General features: G+C 41.4%; 1 protein-coding gene across 29 annotated transcripts in view; it reads right to left on the bottom strand.

Moving 5' to 3' along the window:
* Positions 1-10,116, bottom strand: part of adamtsl4 (ADAMTS-like 4) — a 56,477-nt gene extending 46,361 nt beyond the window's left edge. For all 29 annotated transcript variants that reach the window (XR_007945504.1, XR_007945507.1, XR_007945495.1 and 26 more), the window contains exons 1-2: positions 8,522-10,116; positions 3,566-3,626 (exon numbers count right to left, since the gene is read on the bottom strand). Coding sequence is in view for 1 of the 29 variants with exons in the window: in XM_051957083.1 (XP_051813043.1) it covers positions 3,566-3,626; positions 8,522-8,544 (84 nt within the window). In the remaining 28 variants the exon portion in view is untranslated. The remainder of the gene's footprint in view (positions 1-3,565; positions 3,627-8,521) is intronic.
* Positions 10,117-12,159: the final 2,043 nt, after the last annotated feature.

Here is a 12,159-nt window from a genome sequence, read left to right as displayed (position 1 = left end):
GGGACGTTTCTGAGACATTTCTGGGACATTCCTGGGATGTTTCTGGGACGTTTCCAGGACGTTTCCGGGACATTCCTGGGACGTTTCTGGGACGTTTCCAGGACGTTTCCGGGACGTTTCCAGGACGTTTCCGGGACATTCCTGGGACGTTTCCAGGACATTTTCAGGACATTCCTGGGACGTTTCTGGGACATTTCCAGGACATTCCTGGGACGTTTCTGAGACATTTCTGGGACATTCCTGGGATGTTTCTGGGACGTTTCCAGGACGTTTCCGGTACATTCCTGGGACGTTTCCGGGACGTTTCCAGGACGTTTCCGGGACATTCCTGGGACGTTTCCAGGACGTTTCTGGGACATTCCTGGGACGTTTCCAGGACATTTTCAGGACATTCCTGGGACGTTTCCGGGACGTTTCCGGGACATTTCCAGGACGTTTCCGGGACATTCCTGGGATGTTTCTGGGACATTTCCAGGACATTTCCAGGACGTTTCTGGGACGTTCCTGGGATGTTTCTGGGACATTTCCAGGACGTTTTCGGTACCTTTCTGGGACATTCCTGGGACATTTCCGGGACGTTTCTGGGACATTTCCAGGACGTTTCCGGGACATTCCTGGGATGTTTCTGGGACGTTTCCAGGACGTTTCCTGGGACATTCCTGGGATGTTTCTGGGACATTTCCAGGACCTTTCTGGGACATTCCTGGGACGTTTCCAGGACATTTTCAGGACATTCCTGGGACGTTTCTGGGACGTTTCCAGGACGTTTCTGGGACATTCCTGGGACGTTTCCAGGACATTTTCAGGACATTCCTGGGACGTTTCTGGGACATTTCCAGGACGTTTCCGGGACGTTTCTGGGACATTTCCAGGACGTTTCCAGGACGTTTCTGGGACATTCCTGGGATGTTTCTGGGACGTTTCCAGGACATTTTCAGGACGTTTCCAGGACGTTTCCGGGACGCTTCCAGGACATTTCCAGAACATTCCTGGGATGTTTCTGGGACGTTTCCAGGACATTCCTGGGACGTTTCTGAGACATTTCTGGGACATTCCTGGGACATTCCTGGGATGTTTCTGGGACGTTTCCAGGACGTTTCCGGGACATTCCTGGGACATTCCTGGGACGTTTCTGGGAAGTTTTCAACACGCTTCTGAGACATTTCCAGGACATTTCTGGGACGTAACTCGGAATGTTTTCTCCTTTTTGTTCTCCGGTGATTGACTTATTTTTAGTTTGATTTGTTTTGAGCTCATCTCAGATTTCTGCTGAAACTGAACGTAGAAATTCAGTCTGTCTGTTTCTGTGCAGCCTGATGCTCAGATTACAATACAAACCTTCATCACAACCCACAGTCTGCAGTGGAAGACGTTTCCTTCTTCAGTTGCATTAATAAGAAAGGACGGGTCAGATGTAAATATGACAGAGAGCAGCAGCAGCATCCACTCAGAGACTTTTAGAGTCTTTTAGAGACACAAACTGACTGTTAGGAGTTGGTTTATGGGTGGAGAAGATCCTTTATTTTCCTTTTGGAATAAAACGCAGCTCTGACTTTCACTCAGGACGACCAGCGAAGGGTCATCCAGGAGAAAATAGCCGAACAAGAATCTGCTTTAGCTGCAACACAACATGACATCATCTGGCAGGAGGCAGCGTTGGCCAATCAGACGGTGAATCATCTCATATCAGCTGTTTTTTCACCGTTTACTGGAGGAGGAAAAGATAAAGCTGTTCTGCTGTTTGAGGCTTTAAACGCTTCATGTCTTTCTCTCATTCAACCTTTTCCACCACAATTACTCTAAAGTTCTTCAACGTTGTATAAACTTGTCCAAAATAACTCAAAGTTTGTCCAAAATGACCCAACTCCACCCAGAATGACAGAAATCTGTCCACAATTATTCAAATTTTGTCCAAATGAATAAGAAGACATGTCACAAATGACAAAAAAAGGCCCAAAATGACCCAAAAATTATCAAAGAAATGCCAAAAACTGTCTACAGTTCCTCTGAATTTGTCCAAAATAACTCAAAGTTTGCTCAAAATGACTTAAAGTTGATTGAAAATTACTAAAAGTTTGTCCAAAGTAACAAACATCTGTCCAAAATTACTCCAAAGTTGTCCAAAGGGACAAAACCTGCCCAAAAGGACAAGCAATGTCCAAAACAACTCAACATTTCTACAAATTAACTCAAAACAATTTAAAAAATCTGTCCATAATTACTCAAAACTTGTCAAAGTTGATATGAACTTTTCGAAAAGGGCAAAAAACAAAACGAGACTTTTCTGCAAAATACCTCAAAGTTTGTCCAAAATGACTCCAAATGTGTCTAAAGCGATGTAAAGCTGTCCACAGTTTATCAATATTTATTAAAAATGACTCACAAAGGAGCAGAATTTAACTAATCTGACCAGAGTGGAAAAAACAGAGTCCTAAATAGAAGTGAACAAAAATAAATCAGACATAAATAGAATACAACATGACATCATCGAGCAGAGAGCCAATCAGAAGCTTTTCACCGTTTAAAAAATAAAACCGTTCTGATGTGTTTTAAAAGCTTCCTCAGTTTCTCCAGTTAAACTCTGGAGTTCTTCTCTGAACCACCTCGTTTCTGTTTTCTTTCTGATTTCTTCATTTCATGCTGCAGAAAACGTTTAAAAAGAACCAAATCCATCATCACAAAGCTGAAAACAGTTTCTTCATTAATATTAATGATAAAAGTTGAGAGACCTCAGCTTGGACAGAAAAAACTTCCTCCTAAAAAGACTCAGAGTGGAAGAAAAGCTCTTATTTCAGAGACTCAGAGCAGTGAAGCTGAACTTTGGCCCTGATTTCTGCAAAGCATGACCACCATGGATTTAGTTTCTTATCTCTTCAACAACTTAAAGTTCAGATGACAGAGACTTGGCCAAAAACGATTCACACTTTCTCCACAATGACTCAGTCCTGTCCTGAACAACTCAAAGCTGAAAATGACTAAAAAAAAAAAACAAAAAATGACAGGAAAACGTGCTTAAAATGGAAGAAATCTGTCAGAAATGATGCAACCAAGTGACCAAAATGACTGAACGTTTCTCTAAAAGAATGCTAAACGTGTCCAAACTGACGTAAACTTGCCAAACAGTCCAAAAGGACAGATAATTTAATCCAACAGGACTCAAAATAGTGTTCAGAATTACTCAAAATACTATGTTAAAAACGCTATAAATATCTCCAGAATGGGATCAGAATTTATCCAAAATGGGATAAAGATGTTGAAAATGACAAGAACATCGCCACAAATGAGAAAACATTTGTTCAAAATGACATGAACTTGTCTTCAACAACTCAAAGCAAGTAGAAATTGACAAAAACCAAAAGAAAATGACAAGAAAACAATTCAAAATATTTCAGAAATGAACAAAAATAACATCCAAAATGGCTGAAAGTGTGTCCAGAATGACTAAATGTGTCCAGAATGACATTAGAATAGAACAAAAAAGGCTCAGAATTTGTCCAGAACGACTCTGATTTGTTGATTCCAGTGACTCTTTGCACCTTTAACCTTCTGAGACGTCAGGACTCACCTTCCTCTTGGTCTTCGTCACGGAGGTGGTCGCCTCCACGAAGCTCCACAGCACCAAGATCCTGGAGGACAGAAAATCGACACAGGATTTATGAGCTCTTTAAGGTTCTGACATTTCCTTTAAAACTGTGGTGAGAGGACAAACGATCAGATGTTCTAGTCGGTGGACTAAAGTTTCTTTATTCCTTCAAGGTCCACAATGTCTCAATCCACCACTGGATGTTTTAACAAGCTAGTATGTCCAGAACTACAAGGAAAACCTGTCCAAAACGACTCAAAGTTTGTCCAAAATGGCCCAAACTCTAGTAAAATCAATTGGATATTGTCAAGAATGACTGAAAGGGTGTCAAAAACGCCCCAAAACCTTTCCAAAAACGCATAAACCTGTCCAAAAAGAAGAAAAAATTGCCAAAAATGATTCAACTTTTGTCCCAAAAGATTCAAAGTGGACAAAATTACTCGAGGTTTGACTAGAATGACAGTTCATCCAAAACTACGTCAAGTTGGTCCAAAATGATTGAAAACGTGTCCACCATGATATAAATTTGTCTAAATAGGACAAAAATTTTGTCTAAAATTACCAAGAATCTGATTCAAAGTTTGTCCAAAATTAATCCAAAATTGTTTAAAAACATATAAACTTGTGAACAACAAAAATGTCCAAAATAAGACAAGAACTACACAGAATGACATTAACTTGTTGAAAATGAGTCAAAGTTTGTCCAAAACTACTCAAACCCAAAGAAAAATGATGTAAACTCTCCAAAATACCTCCAAAAAAGAGAGTTCATAAGGACAAAAAAGTTGTTCAAAATACCTCAAAGTTTGTCCAAAATGACAAAAACAGATCCAACATAACTCAAAGTTTGGTCCAACAATCGTTCCTTTTAAAGCAGAGACATCCGATCACCGTGGATTCTGTTTCCACTGCAGGAGAAAAGTTTCTTTATTCCTTCAGGATCCACAGACAAACATCTCTGAGACATTTAAACAGACTTACATGTCCACAATTAGTCAGAACTTGTCCAAATTGACATACAGTGCCTATCATAAGTATTCACCCCCTTTGATGTTTTACCCTTTTATTGCTTTCATAAATCAGTCATGGTCAATAAAATTTGGCTCTCTTAACACAAAAATTCATTGGAAAAAAACTCTTTAATGTCAAAGTGAAAACAGATTTCTATAAAGTAATGTTAATGAAAGAAAATTATATAAATGAAAACAATTGTTTGCATAATTATTCCCCCCCTTCAAGTCAGTATTTAGTAGATGCACCTTTGGCTGCAATCACAGCAGTGAGTCTGTGTGGATAGGTCTCAGTCAGTCTTGCACATCTGCCCACTGTAATTTTGCTCCATTCTTCTTTGCAAAACTGCTCAAGCTCTGTCAGGTTGTGTGGGTATCGGGCATGAACAGCCCTTTTCAAGTCCAGCCACAAATTCTCTATAGGATTGAGGTCTGGGCTTTGACTCGGCCACTCCAGAACATTTACCTGGTTCTTTTTTAACCATTCCTGTGTAGCTTTTGCAGTATGTTTGGATCATTGTCTTGCTGGAAAATAAATCTTCTCCCAAGACATAGTTCTCTTACAGACTGAAAAAGATTGTCCCCCAGGATTTCAGTGTATTTTGCAGCATTCATTCTGCCCTCTATCTTTACAAGCCTTCCAGGTCCAGTTGCTGAGAAACATCCCCACAGCATGATGCTGCCACCACCATGCTTCACAGTGGGGATGGTGTGTTTTTGGTGATGTGCAGTGTTTGGTTTCCTCCAAACATGACGTCTTGTCTGATGTCCAAAAAGCTCAATTTTGGTCTCATCAGACCAAAGAATCTTCTTCCACTTGACCATGGAGTCTTCCACGTGCTTTTTGTCAAACTCTAGTCCAGATCTAATCTGACTTTTCTTCAACAGTGGCTTTCTCATTGCCACTCTCCCATAAAGCTTTGAGCGGTGAAGAACCCGGGCAGCAGTTGCTACATGCACAGTCTCTCCCATCTCAGCAGCTGAAGCTTGTAACTCCTTCAGAGTAGTTGTAGGAGTCTTGGTGGCTTCTCTCACTAGTCTCCTACTTGTAGGTCACTCAGTTTACGAGGGCGGCCTGATCTAGGCAGATTCACACAAGTGCCATATTCCTTCCATTTCTTGATAATTGATTTCACTGAACTCCGGGGGATGTTCAGTGCCTTGGAAATGTTTTTGTAACCATCCCCTGAATTGTACTTCTCAATAACCCTTTCCCTGAGTTGCTTAGAGTGTTCTTCTGTCTTCATGGTGTAATGGTAGCCAGGAATACTGATCAACCACTCTCTGGACCCTTCAGACAGATGTTTTACAACTCAGTCACTTGAAACACACCCACACCACTCAGGTGATCTTCATTTCACTAATTGTGAGACTATTGGCAACAATTTGATGGACCTCTATTGAATTAGACCATGAAATTAAAAAGGGGGTGAATAATTATGCAAACAATTATTTTCATTTATATAATTTTCTTTCATTAACATTACTTTATAGAAATCTGTTTTCACTTTGACATGAAAGAGTTTTTTCCAATAAATTTTTGTGTTAAAAAGCTAAATTTTATTGACCATGATTGATTTATGAAAGCAATAAAAGGGTAAAACATCAAAGGGGGTGAATACTTATGATAGGCACTGTAGATGCATCTAAAAGGACAAAAAAAATCTAAATAAGTCGAAGGTTGCCCACAATGATTCAGACTAATTCTTCTCCAGAAAGACAGAAATGTGTCCACACTCAGAAAAACTAAATGTAAAGAATGACGAGGTCTGGAAACGAGTCCAAAACTCTACATCTGACTAAAAGAACTTCAAACTTCCCCAAAATGAAACAGAGATTCTTACAAATGACTGAATTTGTCCAGAATTACAGAAGCTTGTCTGAAGAATCACAGTGAGTCAAACATACTGAACTCAGCTGGACTCAAAACTTGGTTCAGAAAGTCAAAAACCCTCAAACTGTGTCCAAATCAGCAAAGACCTTTTAAAAAGACAGTAAGTCTGTCTAAAGGGACACAAAAACAGCTGACAGTGACTCAAACCTGACAGGAGTGAGTGTAGGACGACTGAAAAAGTGTCCAAAATGACGAGAACTGCACGAAACTGATGTGAAAATGCGACCAGAATTACTTAAAGTTTGTCAAACGGGATTCAAAAATGTCTAAAATGACTTTAACAGACAGACAGCGGTCAAACGGGACAAAAATCTTGTCCAGAATGAGTTTAAATTAGCTGAAAATGACTAAAAAAAGATCCAGAATGACTCAACAAACAGAACAAAACTAGTCTGAAGCTGTCCAGAATTATAAAAACATGTCAAAGTTATGGAAAATGTCCAAAATGACAAAAACCTGTCCACTCTTACTCAGAACAAACAAAGACCAGCCCAGAAAGCCCAAAATGTGTCCAAAATGACAAAACCTCGACACACATGAAGAAACCTTAAAGTTTTCCCCCAAAATGGCAAAAACTGAGAATCTGTCCAGAAAAAGCAGAGAGACGTTCTGTCTTCATCATCCTGGAAGTCCAACCTGGTCCAGCAGAAACCTGTCCAAACAAAAACATGTCCACAATGACTCAATGTCAAAAATAACCGAGACGTGACCAGAACCACCCAGCAGTGATTCTTCAGGTTTGTCCTCAATGAGTCAACTCGTCTCAACATTCAACTCGAGTTGGTCTAAAAGGACAGAAACAGGCCGAATGTGAGCCAAAGTTTGTCTAAAATGACTAAAACCAGCCAAAAGGACAGAAAAATGTCCAGAATAACTGAAAAGACGTCCACAAGGACGAAAACCTGACGGCCACAAGGAGTCAAGTTTTCCCAAAATGACTCCAGAAAACTGGTTGAAAATGATCAAAATCTGAATCCCAAAGTTTGTCTTCAGGGACAAAAACTGTCCACAATCACTCCAAACCAGTTCCAGATGACTAAAGTTGAGTCCAAACTGACTCAGAATCTGCCTAGATGACTGAAGAACAGCAGAAGAACCTCATCAGTCACATTTATTAGTTCTGTTAAACTTCAGGTCTGCGGCTCAGAGGAACTAAACTTTCTGTTTCCTTCTTAATGGACCTGTTGAATCTGGAGGTTTGAACCCACAGCAGCAGGTTTCCTCTGGTTCCTCTCTAACATCAGAACCTCTGAGCTCCTCCAGGTTTCCTCTGGTTCCTCTCTAACATCAGAACCTCTGAGCTCCTCCAGGTTTCCTCTGGTTCCTCTCTAACATCAGAACCTCTGAGCTCCTCCAGGTTTCCTCTGGTTCCTCTCTAACATCAGAACCTCTGAGCTCCTCCAGGTTTCCTCTGGTTCCTCTCTAACATCAGAACCTCTGAGCTCCTCCAGGTTTCCTCTGGTTCCTCTCTAACATCAGAACCTCCAGGTTCCTGCTGGTTTACTGGAGGTGAAAGTTTCCCATCAAAGCTCCTGTTTCTGTCTGTAATTATCTCCGCAGTAAACCAACACACAGACAAGTGCAGCAGAAACAAGTGGAACCAAAACCTCCACATCTGCTGGAGCTGGACCCGGACTCCCAGAACCGACCGTCACCGCAGCCCGCAGGCCACATGCGGCCGGTAATTGGTCGCTGCTGCCCGGTGCGGTGCACCGCAGCGGTCTGGGGAAGCTCCCCGCTCCAGACGACACAATTACCCCGAAAAACTCAGACAAAGGTCCTGCAGTCCGACACAACAGAGCCGCTCAGGCCGAAGTAACGACCCCCTACCCGGGTCCACGTTTCCGCGGCCGCTACTGTGGCACGTTGCAGAATAAACGGAGCTGAGGGGCTCCTCCAGCGGGGAAACTCTCCCAGAACCGCCCTGAGCTTCTCCTCCGGCCGGATTCAGACCCAGCTCGGCGCGTAACGACCAGGAAGGCGCCGTGCGTAAAACCAAACCGAGCCTCCGAACCGAACCTCCCACGGTTTTACCTGCACAGCAAACTGAGCCGCATGCTCCTGATCCCCGGTCCGGGTGTTTTCCTCTCACACGGTCCGGTCCGGTCCCCTTCCTCCTGTCACTCTCCGTGACTCTGTCCACGGCGGGGAGGTCCGTGTTTTTTCTCCTCCTTATTGACGCCTGGCAGCCGGGGGGCCGCTGGGGGAGGAACGGGAGGAAAGGGGGAGACAGGAGACACAAAATGGACACATTACACAACTCTGGTTCACACGCACGAACCCGCACACCGAGTGGGGCTGAGCTGAGCTAGTTTCACAATCCCACCTCAGAATTACAACACAAACACTTTATTAATACAACACAACAAACAACTTTATCATCACCCAAAGAATTCAACAAAACAACACAATACAACTTTAACAGCTAAAGGAGAACACAACAGCACAAAACAAAACAACAACTTTATTAATACAACACAAGAAACAACTTTATTAACACCCAAAGAGAAATTCAACAACACATTAAGACATGCTGCACCGTGTTGGTTCAGCCCGATCAGGAGATAAACATCTACTGGGTTATCCTGGACTCATGCTGAGCCAAACTGGGCCGTACTGGGCCGTACTGGGCCAACACGTTGGTCCTGGTGCTCTGGTTCCTCTGCAGGACTTTAACCTCAGTGAATAAAAACGTGACTCTCAGTGAAATCCGTTTTCCTCACTGCTCTCATTAAATGTCTGCAGAAGGAGGAGGAAACATCTCTTTAGGATCAGTCACATACTTTACTCTCCAAACAGGAGCCTGCTGTGCTTTCCAGCCTCCTGACAAACAGAATAAATCTGATTCTGAGAGTCCCTCGGCTGCAGATGGAATCAGATCAACAGAAACCAGTTCATCGGTCGCTTTAACTTCAGACTCAGATCCAAACTGAAGCATGTCGGCTCTAAAAGTGAGCAAACAGATCAGTCACAAACATGGCTTTGTTTCATCCTAACAAATAAATCAGCTTCCACTTTGAACTGGTGTGTTTTTAGCTGTAGGCCGTTAGTGGAAGAGTTTATCAAGACAAACTCTGAGTCATTCTGAAGCATGTCCAAGTCTTTTTCTAAAACTTTATCAACAAATGTAATCTTTATGGGGAGTTTCTGGACAATTTCTGAGTGATTCTGGTCCAACACAAACACTAACAGCTCAAAGACAAAGTCAACCACACATGCTCACAGAGAATCAAACGTCCAAAATGAAGAAAAAATAGTCAGAAATGACTCAAGACTCAGCATCAGTGACTTCAGATGTGTCTAATCTGACAAACACGTCTCAAAAACGACTCAAAATGTGACCAAGAACTCAAAGTTTGTCCTGAATGACCAGATTTGTCAAAAAATGATGATGAATACCTCCATGTTTCCAGACTTTTCCTGTCTACTCTGCTCATCATCTGTGGAGAGATGTTCCACCATTCTGGATGGATCTCCAGCATGTTTCTGCTGCATTTATTTTCATCTCAGTCTCTCTGAGGAAACACTGCCTGCAGTTCAACCTGAGAATTTTCTGAATGTTTTGAAAAATGTGTTCACAATGACACAAAAATTTTAAAATGATTCACACTCTTTCCAAATAATTCAAAATGTTTTTAAAAAGCCCATAAAAAGTTTAAAAAAAAAAAAAACCTTCAAAAATTAATTCACAAATGGTCCAAAATGAATTCTGAACAAAAAGTGAGAATTAAAAATGGTCCAGAATGACTAAATCGTCCAGCTTGGCATCAACCGGCCAAAAATGACTCAACACTCGTCCTAACTGACACAGAAACGTGTGAAAAAGACTCAAGACTTGCCCCAAATTAGTCAAAAGGGGAAGAAATGACAGAAATGGTGCCAATTTACTCAACAGTCGTCCTCAAAGACTCACAAACAGTCCAGAATGACTGAATGTGTCCAGATTGGCAAACATCTGTCAGAACGACTCAGAAACTAGATTTTAAAAAATGACTCAGATTTTATCTCAAATAACACGTTTGTCCAAGATGACTGAAAACTTTCGTCAAATGAGCTCAAATGGACTCCAAATGTGTTAAAAACCACTCAGCAAGTTAAAAAAAATCACCAGAAATGATCATAAAGGACTTAGTGCTCATCCAGGACGGTATAAACCCCAACCCTAAACCCGTCCACAACAAAGGGCTTTTAAAATGGCTCAGAATAATAAATTGTTCAAAATTACAACACATGTCCACCATGAGTCACAGTTATGACTCAGAAATAGTTCAGAGTGAGTGACTTTATCTAAGATACCATAAATCTATCTGAAATGATGCAAAGTTTGTTGAAGATGGTTTAAAATGAGTCAAATTAGTTAAAAACGACCCAGAAATGTTCAGGAATGACTCTAAAACGAGCCCAGATCTCTGAAATAATCCATGCGCTGCGTCTGGATCTGGTTTCTGTTGATCTGTGGTGTTTTTAGAGCCTCAGGGATGGGCAGAGCTGCATGACACATCATTAACAACATCATGAAGAACAGACCAACAGGATTAAATCAGTCAGAAAAGAAGGACAGGAAGTAGAAAGTCTGAAGTCCTCTGTTCAGAAACCATCTCCTTCAGGAACGTTTCTGGTTCCGCTCCGACACATATTAACGCCCTGGAGACGCACATCAAACCCACCACATTACAGATTCAATGGAAGAGGCGTGGAGGGAAAGATGAGGGCAGATTCCAGATAAATACCCTCTGAGGCAGCAGCCTGGGTGTGTTTCTAACCACCGTGTCCATCAGTCATCATCTATAATTAGTCAGAGGTCACAGATCCAACCTCCTCCAGCCTCTGCCTGGACTCAGTGTGGCCCAAACCACTTTAAAATGGTTTAAGATCCCTCAGTGGAAGTCCTAATGGATAAACCCGTCCAATCACATCGAATCTGACATAAAAATGTCAAAATATGGGAAAGATTTTTAAAGGCCTCCAGCAAAAGACTCAAAGTTTGTCCTAAATTCCTCAGCGTTCACACAAATGGTGTAAATCTGTTTAGAATTGCTCCAGAAACACTCAGAGTTTCTCTACTTTACTCAAAAATAAATAACATAACGCTAAAGTTTGTCATAAAGGACATAAAATGGTCCAAGAACACTCAGCATGTTTTCAGAGTCAAAGAATATTTGAATGTTCCTGAAAATCTGTCAGAAAAGACTAAAAAATGATCCATAATGAAGAACAGCTGATTCAAGGTTAGAAAGCAAAAAGAAATAAACGACTTCAAACCTGTCAAAGAGCGAAAATGACGTGAAGTTACAGAAAATGTGTCCAAAATGGCACAAATATGGAGAAAAAGACTCAAAACCACAAAAAAAAGTTTGTTCAAAATGGCAAAAAATACCAACAAAATAAAATAAACATTATTTAATCTTTATCCACAATTATTCTGAATTTGTCCCAAATAACGAAAAACTAAAATTTTGACCAAAATAACTAAAAGTTTTTTCAGAATGACTGAGATACACGATGAAAACCTGTGATGTGTCCACAAGCCTTGAGTGACTAGATCCTTCCAGTGACTAGAGCCTTCCAGTGACTAGAACCGTCCAGTGACTAGAGCCTTCCAGTGACTAGATCCTTCCAGTGACTAGAGCCTTCCAGTGACTAGAACCGTCCAGTGACTAGAGCCTTCCAGT

Source organism: Acanthochromis polyacanthus, chromosome 12 (genome assembly GCF_021347895.1).
Source record: "Acanthochromis polyacanthus isolate Apoly-LR-REF ecotype Palm Island chromosome 12, KAUST_Apoly_ChrSc, whole genome shotgun sequence".
NCBI classification, from domain to species: Eukaryota; Metazoa; Chordata; class Actinopteri; family Pomacentridae; genus Acanthochromis; species Acanthochromis polyacanthus.
This window is presented reverse-complemented; position numbering and strand designations above follow the sequence as displayed.